Raw genomic sequence first — 10,842 nt, 5'->3', positions numbered from 1 at the left:
TATACGTATGTATATATATGCATATATATATATATATATCATTTATATTATTATTATTATTATTATTATTATTGTTATTACTATATATATATATATATATATATATATATATATATATATATATATATATATATATATATATATATATATACATATATATATACATGTACATATATAGGCACACACATGTATATATATATATACATATATATACGTGTATGTATATACTCACATATATATATATTTACATGTATGTATATGCGTGTGTATATATATATATATATGAATGCATACATACATGTGTGTGTGTGTGTGTGTGTAGTTTCAAGAAGAGCTATATAAGTTTACCTTTTGATAATCTTTCTAGACCACTGAAAACACACGCATCTAAAAGTGTCACATTTTTTGTAAATGTGAAATAAAATGTGACATATTTTATTTCACATTTTTTTTTTTTAATTTTTAAAATTTTTGATTCAATTTCTATTTAACAAGGAAAAATAACAGAAACTGCTCATTGGAACAGTATGTTAACTATATAATAGTGTTCGCCTTCAAAATACAAAATAAAAGAAAAGATCTTTGAAGTGATATTGGAGACACTTTATTATAAAATATACAAAAAAGGATTTAGTTGGGGGAGGGGGTCGCGAAAGCGTAAAAATTATTTCGGAATTTAAATGTTTTATTGAAAGAAAAAGAAACATACTTTTATCACCGATATTGAACCATTTAGCACCAACTTCATTGGATGAGAAAGTTGTTAATCTGAGACATTATTTTCCTATTATAGAAAACTGTAATAAAATTTCGTCGTTAGATTCCGTTCAAACTTGTCTATATTTGTCTTGAAAATCAAAGCTGAATTTCATCCTATGGATCTGGGTTGCATTGGAAAAATCTCACCTACAATGAGAAAGAAACGTACAAAATGTGAACGAGTTACAATATGGCTTTCATACATTCATTTATTCATTCATTCTTCCTGTCTTTATTATTTTCTTATTTCTTTCTCTCGTTCTTTCTTTGTCTTATTTTTGTAATCTTTATGTGAAAGAGAAACGAGTATTCGATAGGAATAGGAATGAAATTATCAATGCGCGTGTGTATATGCAGGATATCATATGTGTATGTATGTGTGCATGTATGGATTCATATATATATATATATATATATATATATATATGTGTGTGTAAGTGTGTGTGTGTGTGTGTGTGTGTGTTTGTGTGTATGTATTCACATACATACATTGTGTGAGGTGGGGAGAGGTAATCATGCTAATAAACAAGCATGTTTGAACTTGATATAGAAATACACACAATCACACACATATATCATATATATGTGTATGTGTTTGTGTGTGTATGTGTGTGTGTGTGTGTGTGTGTGTGGGTGTGTGTGTGCGTGCGTGTGCGTGTATATACATGTAAATATATATAGGGATACATAGATGGAGAGAGAAACAAAACGTGAAGATATTCGGATGAACATTCATGTCTAAGCGTACAGATATGTATCTATTTATAAAACGGATTTGCATGGAGTACACAAAGGACAGAACATTAACAGGAGAAGGTATGGTATTTCATGGTCCGGCAGCTGTTTCTGACTGTTTCTGGGGTTCAGAATTACATACTATATGTGTTGGCAGATGGAATATACTAAAAGTCAAGGATATGCAACCAGTAGTGAATACATATAAACATCACCGTAAATCCGGTCTCCATCTTCGGAGTGGGGAGACTGACAAACATGCTCGTGCACACTCACTCACACACACACACACACACACACACACACACACACACACACACACACACACACACACACACACACACACATGTTTATATGTATATAGGGTTAATACAAAATAGAATATAACAAGATTCTTGTATGAAAAGTCTACAACTTTACTGTATGAGTTATCGGTTACTAACTTAATGATGGTCACTATTAACCTCACTTTTAAAGTATATATTTAAAATATAAGCATTTATACTGCGTACACGAGCCGGTAACTTAATCTACATCATTGTACATCTTCAGAAATAATATATCTAAAGATATTCGATGATAGGTCCCAAATAAAAGCAGTATAGGTATAGTCTCTTAAGATTAACTTTATAATCCCAAAATGACCATCTTAAGATTTCCATTACTGCATACCTTAAAACTGGTTTGATAGAGTCAAAGATCAAAACAAAAGCTAAAGCTAAGAAATAGAAGAGGAGATTATTAACAGCATATATCAGAAACAAGTAATTCAGAGTAAACAGACATTCACGGTTGATTTCCGATTCAAGTACATAAAGCATTAGTGAAGAGACTCTTAATTGACTGTTTCGTATTTGCTTAATTATAAAAATAAAAAATAATTCGAACATGAATAGACCAAGCGATATTTGGATTAGCGTCACTAGTCAGACGTAAAGCACAGCTGTTCTGTTATATGTAATAAAACACACGAAGCAATTTCCTTGAATTACCTCAACATAAAAAAACATATATTCTGGGCCGTCTTAGCAACATTAAGAGCCAAAGAGCAAATCAAATCACTGGGCACTATTCGTATATTTGCTTCTTGATATCAAGCTACAGCAGAGATAGATCAGAAGTGCCCAGTGTGCACATGCCTTATGACGGCTCTGTATAATATTTAACAACTCGCTAACATTTCTAATGCAGAGAGCCGGAAAAAATAGTTTTATCAATAAGAAAAAAAATCACGCGCGTAATGAACAGGACTCTGAAACCGAAACTGAATGTGTGTATGCAATGAAGTGTGAGTTTGAGTTTGTAAAACGTCAGACATGTTTTAGATTATGTAAAACCTTTTCAGTAAAGTAGAAGCTGTACGCACTTGACATTAGAAACGAATGACAAAATGGGTAGATTTTTTGCAAAACATAAAATGTTAAACAATTTAAAAAGATTTCCTGTGCGTAGTCTTCTGCGTAAAGTACACGTGGTTAAAGTGGGAAATACTAAATGAAGTGAGCCAAATAGGTCTAAGACCGTAACAAATTGTCTTATCTTCACTGAACTTATTGAAAAATATTTGTGCGTGCGTGTCTGAGAGCACGTGTGTGCGCGTGCGTGCACTTGTACGTGCGTGTGTGTGTATATATGTGTGTGCGTGTTTGTATATCTAGGTGTGTGTGTGTGTGTGTGTGTGTGTTCGTACAGGTACAAGGTGTGTGTGTGTTTGCACGAATATGTGTACGATGTACACGTGTGTTGTATATTTTCCTTGCATCGGTCTCTCAACTTGTGATAGAATTTCATGGTCACTGTCATAACTTATGACATGTCTTCTTCATCAAAGCCTGGTGGATTCATCCCTATCCAGGTCTAACAACAACACATTTCTTGCAGAAAGAACCAGAGAAAGATAGAAAGAGACAAAAATATTGAGCAAAACATTAAACTGGTATTCTGTTTCAATTGACCCCAAAAGGATGAACGGCAGGGTTGCTCTAGGCGCGATTTCAACTAAGTGTTCAGGAAGCCAGGACTATTACTGAAAGACTACTAGCTAGTTCTCTACGTAATGAATACCAAAAGAACAAGAATCACACAATCACCGTAATCCCTGCTCTTCTTGTCATGCATTAATTGATATGTTATTAATTGATATATGTTCTGTACTCTCCTGACGTTTTACTCTAATCTAAATAGATATAGAAAAGAAGACAAATAGTGCATTTGTGGACGCTTGTATGCGATTGTGCTTTCTTCCTACACATCAGTGTAAATCGATGCTTCGAGATATCGAAAGGTAATGTATGGTAATTGGGAAAGCAAATGTTTGGTGATTTGATTAAATAGAGAGCAATTAAAGAGGAAATTAGCATTGAGAGCCGATATTATCGATTAAGTTACTTCGATGTAGTGCTCCAACATGCCCTCATTCGGATAAGTGAAACCAGTCCAAGGATAAAAGCAATAAGCAAATATATTATAGCGCTGATATGTTACATAATTATTGAGTTCGTAATGTTGTATTTTGGTTCAAATGTACAAACCAATGTAAATATACATTAATTACCTGAGTACCATAAATGCAGTTTGCGTTGCAATCACATGGACTCTACTACGTGGAATCTAGTACATATGTTTTCTATGATAACCTAGTTTCACGCAATCCTTGTTGGTAAAACTGGATGGACAGAAAGCGTGCAAAAGTTCACTGGATGGATTATACTTGAAATTCAATGTTACAGCCTATTACACATTCTGTCACTGATTCTTCCCGAAAATAACGCTAAGCGGGTATACTAATCTGCAGAATACACAGCAATTTCCTGCGAATTCAATCAGTAAGTAATGCAGGTGATTAAACAACTAAATACCTAAATACTTATTATTAATAATCAGTGATCCATTTACCAGATTACTATTACAGCATTGGTTATAAATAAATACTTGCAGGGAATAATAGCTGTACGTATTTAGTCTCACTGTGAAACTAAGGCTCTTGAGAGCAAGCGCAGTAGATTTAAGTAGATCCCAATGCAGTGTTAAGTAATAATGAAACCAGTCAGTTCGACCCTCATCCCAGACAACGAGAAAGGCCCTTACAAGACCTAATTTTGCAGAGAGATTTGATACATTCCCATATGACTCCAACTATTTATGCAATATTCTTTTCTACTCTTGGCTCAAGGCCTGAAATTTTGGAGGAGGGAACCAGTCGATTAGATCGATTCCAGTGCGCAACTGGTACTTAATTTATCGACTCTGAAAGGATGAAAGGCAAAGTCGACCTCGACGGAATTTGAACTCAGAACATAAAGACAAACGAAATACCGCTAAGCGTTTCGCCGGGCGTGCTAACGTTTCTCTTCATGCAATTCTGTTATTTTTCCTTCTATTTCGAACGAAGTAGAATGATGAATAATGTTATAAATATTTCCTAAGAATTCAGGTATTTGTCAAGTTACTGAAAAGGTTTCAACCCTCTATATGTAGTTCTCTCAGTTCGCTGGCAATACGCTTCTGACAAAATTCAATTTACTTTCTTAAACTAGTTTCAGATTTTGGTATAAGACCAGTAATTTCGGAGATGGGGATAAGTTGATTACATCAAACCAAGTACTCAGCTGGTACTTATTTTATCAACTCCGAGAGGATGAAAGGTAAAGTTGCCCTCGGTGGGATTTGGACTCAGAGCATTTTGCAGCTAAGCATTGTGCCACTAAGCATTTTGCCCGCTGTGCTAAAGATTCTTGCTGCTTTTTTACGTTTCCTGTATTAAAACCAAGACTTTTATTGGGAGAATATGAGAAAGAAGTGGAAAATAAGATGTGATAAATTACATAATCTATTTCTCCTCGGAAATTTTCATATCCATAACCAGCACCAATTACCAAACTATTTGACTTTGCTTCAATTGTTCCTGAAAAATGCAAAAGTAAATAACAAATTAAATCCAATTCATTAAGATTCGTTCCAGTATATGGGACTGTATATATCTTAAACTATTTTATACACGAAACAAGATATTTTAAAGAGAGGACTTGAGAACTTGGGATACGTATTTCTTTATAGGATGTTTCTTGATAAGTTAAAGAAATGGATAAAACTGATTGGTAAAAATCTCAACATATGTTCTCTTAACTATGTTTGTTTTCTATAAAGAATAATTGATCTATTAGACAATGCTTGTGTTTACAAATTGATATGTAATTTTCTTTTTAAATGAATTTTTTTTTTTTCCTTTTCACATTTATTAATAACATCAAAAGAAATAATGTCGATATTACCTGATACAGGTGTCTTCTGAACATAATCTCCAACCTGGGCAATAAGTTGATTACCATCATATATTAAACCAACATATTCCCAATCAGAACCCTAAAACACAAGGAATTGAAGGAATATATAATAGTCAATTTACTGATTCATAAGGCACTGGGAATGAAATAAAAATTCGTTTCCTATCGATATTATTTTTTAAAAAAAGTAATAAGTTCAATTACAACATAAAATGAAGTTAAATATCTATAAAAATTTCATTTTCAAACCATTATGAAAATTAAGTGTAAATAGACTTTTAAAATGGTTTCAAATTTTGGCACAAGGTCAACAGTTTGAGAAGACGAGGATTCACTGATTACATCGATCTCAGCATTTGAACGGTTCTTTATTTTATCGATTCCGTAAGGATGAGAAGCAAAGTTAATTTCCGTGGTATTTGTACCCAGAAACTTTGTACTCAGAAATTGCGGTTCCATAGCATGGATTCAGTCTCTGGGCTTCTACACATAAAATGGTAGAAGTAACATCCACAGCTATTTGCTTAGGCCATTTCATTTTTATCTTTTATCCGTCAGTTAATCTGTCTATCCAAAAAATTGACGGCTTGAAGATATAGAAACAACTGAACATAAAACCTGTAATGACAACTGAACCTTTATTTTTACTGTCTGTCTCAATATCCTATTATACTACATTTAAAATAATGTAACTGCATTCCAAGACTGCGCTCCCTTCAATCAACACTCACTCTCTCTCCCTCCCTCTCTCCTTTCTCTCTCTCTCTCTCTCTCTCTCTCTCTCTCTCTCTCTCTCTCTCTCTCTCTCTCTCTCTCTCTCTCTCTCTCTCTCTCTCTCTCTCTACTTCTCGCTTCAATTATACTACATGTTCCTCCGCTTAACATGTTTGTACCCTCTTTACTTCCCGCTTCTTTCTTCAACTAACTACACGTTTCTCTTACCTCTCAGCACTAACACACTTCTCCCTCCCCTTTGCCGCACCCTTAAACTAACTAGCGTCAAACATTCGATTTTAGCGTAATAACTATTATTTTTCCCTACTTCACCCCTCACTCTTTGCCTCTCGGTTCAACTAACTATGTGATAGCGTAACGCATTTAACATTATATGCGTGTATATATATATATATATATATATATGTGTGTGTGTGTGTGTGTGTGTGTGTGTGTGTGTGTGTGTGTGTGTGTGTGTGTCTGCATGGTGAGACATATATGTGAGATTTTTGCGATTAACACAGGTTTATACTATATATGAGACTTTTGCGATTAACATAAGTTTATACTATTTGTTTCTACGAATGTCTTACCATCGTGGTTGTTTGGATCTCTGTATTGAATATCCCAAATCCAACTGGACACTTAAGCACAAAGAATTATCAGGGAACACTTTGTTGCATTGTTACAAAGAATTAAAATAAAAATCAAGTCATGCCTACGAATGCGTGTTTCATTTATCATAATGTCAATGTACATGAAGATACATATAAAAAATGTTTAACTTACTGAAGCTAAAACCTTGATTGATCTGTAGCCTTGTTGTAGTGTTCGAATTCCGAATTCTATATAGCTTGATGTGGCTGCGATTAAAATGGATGGTGTCTGCATGTTATTACTGTTGGTTACAAGAGCGTATGGTTTCATACCCAATTGGCTCTTTTCTAGGCGGTATCGAAGTGAAATGGCTATTGGAGGAATGGTATTTCCGAAATTGAATTTCGTAAGAAGTATTTGACAATAACCATCGAACACTCCGGTGTAGTTATCTTCAGCTTCTGTGTTGTATCTAGTTGTAACACCTTTTACGTGTAGGAATCGCGAATTGGTCTGGTTAAGACTTCGAAAGTTGATATTCACAGTTGGTTTGCAATCTTTTCAAAGTAAGAATTGAAAATAAAACAAAATGAAAGGATGAAAAGCAAGAATTACGGAAGAATGCATTGACATAGAGAAAACTTACACGCACACACACACACACACACTATATAAATATATATTTTTACACACGCACATGTGTGCGTATATGTATGCATGTAGGTAGGTACGTGTGTATGTATGTATATATGTCATTATTCAATTTTATTTCAAGATTTCTTGTCGGTAGAAGAAGAGCCGGTTTCTAGCCTAGATCCAGAGCTCCTTCATTGGAATTTCAACAACATCAACAGGGTATTTTTGCATGTATGTGCGTTTATGTGTAGTACTTGGAGTCAGTGTATGTGCAGACTTGTATTTTTTTTTATGTATGTATTCTCATGCATATAGTTGCATGTCTAGACATGCAGATATATACTTAAATGATAAACGTCTGAAAAGTTTTACAAACATTTAGAGTTCCAGTGATGGCTTGGATCAACAGTTTTCGAATTTGGTTCTGAGATGCTTAATTTCTCAAGATAGGTACTTAGGCAGTGTGTTACATATACCAGTGCCCTAATAATGACAGGTATAAACTTGGGCTTGTAATCTGGGTAGAGTAACTAGATTTCTCGATAGTTCAGCGTAGGTCTTTCCTTTTTCACTGGCTCTTAGCCTTATGCTAACATTTGCTGGGCAGCTGATTTCTACAACTTTACACAGTTTCTCTTTGTCCCAAATCACTATGCCAGGTCATTATATTCACATTTTATGAGGCATTCACTGGCACATTTCACTAATAATCCAGATCAGTATGGCTTCTATATACTGTGAGTTCTTCTTTTCATGTATGTATGTATGTATGTATGTATGTATGTATGTATGCATGTATCTACGTATGTATGTATGTATTCGGTTGTGCTGACTTCTACTTATAATCTAGTGACGAAAAGATGAAATATAGTTCGGAAATAGATGTTATTTACTCATGGGGTTCATGCAGAGAATCTAAAATAATATTTCTATTGATTCTCGATATATTCTGTCGTATTCGAGCGTAAATATCTAATCGCTGTTAGTCGTCATTATCAGAGAACGTCTCCTTTTAGACGCTGTATGTTCATAACACATGTGATTCACCGATAAAACAAAACTTTGAGACACCACTGTGTTTTGACCTTCTAGAGTGTGCCCTCAGTCAAAGCTAACCCACCGGACCAATAAATCTAACGAGATTACTGACTTTGAAAATGAATACAAAAGTTACTGCTTCTTACATAATATATTGGTCTAGGCATTTTTTCCAGCACTAATTTAATGGCTTTAATGCTTCAATCCCATGTATTCAAAGAAAGAACCTTGCTTTATATTCAATCCATCGAACTTGGGTACGCTTTAAGGCTACACCTTCCTTTTCTTTCTCTAGCCCCTGCTGCTTTAGACTACATATTCCCCCGTTTCAAGCCAATGAAGGAGACTTTACTCGCTTGCTTGACCTTGTGGAAGTATCAGTAAAATTTCCCTCAAATCATACTCGACTTAAAAACAATGAATATATTGGTTAACGCTGGCCAGTCGACACTACGTCAACAAAATAAAAGACAAAATTGTCGAGTATGGAGCATTTTCAATAATAGAATTGATGAATCAGGACTAGACGATAACAACAACAACAACTTACACATCATTTACACCACTATAAACTTGTATCTAACCTTCTTCACCTATGCTTTGTAAAGGTGAAGCCTAAATCACAGAACTCACTAGTATGTACATATTTTTTTAGCGAGCACTCCCAAACTTTCCAAGAATTGAAGACTTGACGACAGCAATCAATTGTTATTTAGATCTATCAATTGAAACATAATAAACTATTCAGATCTATCAATTGAAAACACAAACATTTTCAAGAATCCTAACAAGACCACGGGATTTAGAGGGAAGAAATCATTAAAAATCCAAATATTAGCGATAACAAGTCATGCCGACAAAGATAAAGATTAGATTATAAAATCGACATATCTGATAGCGTGATTTACTTCCATTGTCTAAAGCAAATGACAGCCACCTAATATAGTCCATATTCGTTCACTGAGTGGCTAAAGGAAGTCCAACTTAACCTAACTCTAAGTCGGTGCCACGAAGAGGTAATGTTTACGGCTACTAATACAAACAGTACTATAAAACAAGAATGTCTCATTAGCCTCGACAGCTTGTCGTGGCTTCGGAGATGGTATAGGAAACTTACACAAACGGTCACTTGAAGATAGGCCTTTGGTGGTGTCCTAATGACTCGATACATTAACCGAATAACTGCTATCAACAGGGAATAAATTAAAATTTGTTGATAAAAAAAAATATATATATGGAAAATAATATACCTAATCCTGTTGGTCGTACTACTGGTGAATCTGTAGCGGTTCTTGTACAGATGCATCTTGTACTGTCTAAACGTTCTCCATTCTGACAAATTGGAGCATCTGGACAGAAGACATTAACACATCTACAGTTGATGAGATCAAGCTGCTCACCAGTTGTACATACTGGTGGCCTAATGCACTGATTGATACATCGGCATTGCACATAATCAAATCTTTGGTTTGCATTGCAGTTGCTTACCACCGCGCAACGGGATTCACAGCGACAAGTATCGTAGTTTATTCGTTCATCATTTCGACAGGTTGGCAAATAATTACACTTATTTTCACATTGACATGTAATATCATTGAACCGTTGTTTAATGACGTCACAAACTCTCACATTTTGGCAACGAGGCTCACAACGACAGGTATCATAATTTACCCTTTCATTTGCTCTGCATGAAACCGCATAACTGCATTTATCTTCGCATTGGCATGTGATATCGTTGAACTTTTGAGCAATACCACAAGACTGTACATTTCGACAACGAGGCTCACAACGACAGGTATCATAGTTTACTTTTTCATTTGCTCTGCATGAAACTGCATAACTGCATTTTTCTTCACATTGGCATGTGATATCGTTGAACTTTTGAGAAATACCACAAGACTGTACATTTCGACAACGAGGTTCACAACGACAAGTATCATAGTTCATTTTTTCATTTGCTCGGCATGAAACTGCATAACTGCATTTTTCTTCGCATTGGCATGTGATATCGTTGAACTTTTGAGAAATACCACAAGACTGCACATTTCGACAACGAGGCTCACAACGACAGGTATCATAA

At 34.7% G+C, this 10,842-nt stretch overlaps 1 protein-coding gene across 1 annotated transcript; it reads right to left on the bottom strand.

Annotated features, from left to right (window-relative positions):
• Window positions 1-581: 581 nt before the first annotated feature.
• On the bottom strand, window positions 582-10,836 carry LOC106873144 (balbiani ring protein 3). The gene is made up of 5 exons (XM_014920370.2): window positions 10,013-10,836; window positions 7,281-7,645; window positions 5,766-5,856; window positions 5,319-5,398; window positions 582-906 (listed from the first exon to the last, which is right to left on the bottom strand). Exons 1-5 carry the CDS (start codon window positions 10,707-10,709, stop codon window positions 874-876), a joined length of 1,266 nt encoding a protein of 421 aa, XP_014775856.2. The 5' UTR covers window positions 10,710-10,836; the 3' UTR covers window positions 582-873.
• Window positions 10,837-10,842: the final 6 nt, after the last annotated feature.

Source organism: Octopus bimaculoides, chromosome 1 (assembly GCF_001194135.2).
Source record: "Octopus bimaculoides isolate UCB-OBI-ISO-001 chromosome 1, ASM119413v2, whole genome shotgun sequence".
NCBI classification, from domain to species: domain Eukaryota; kingdom Metazoa; phylum Mollusca; class Cephalopoda; order Octopoda; family Octopodidae; genus Octopus; species Octopus bimaculoides.
The sequence above is the reverse complement of the archived record's forward strand: the minus strand, read 5'-3'. Positions and strand labels throughout refer to the sequence as shown.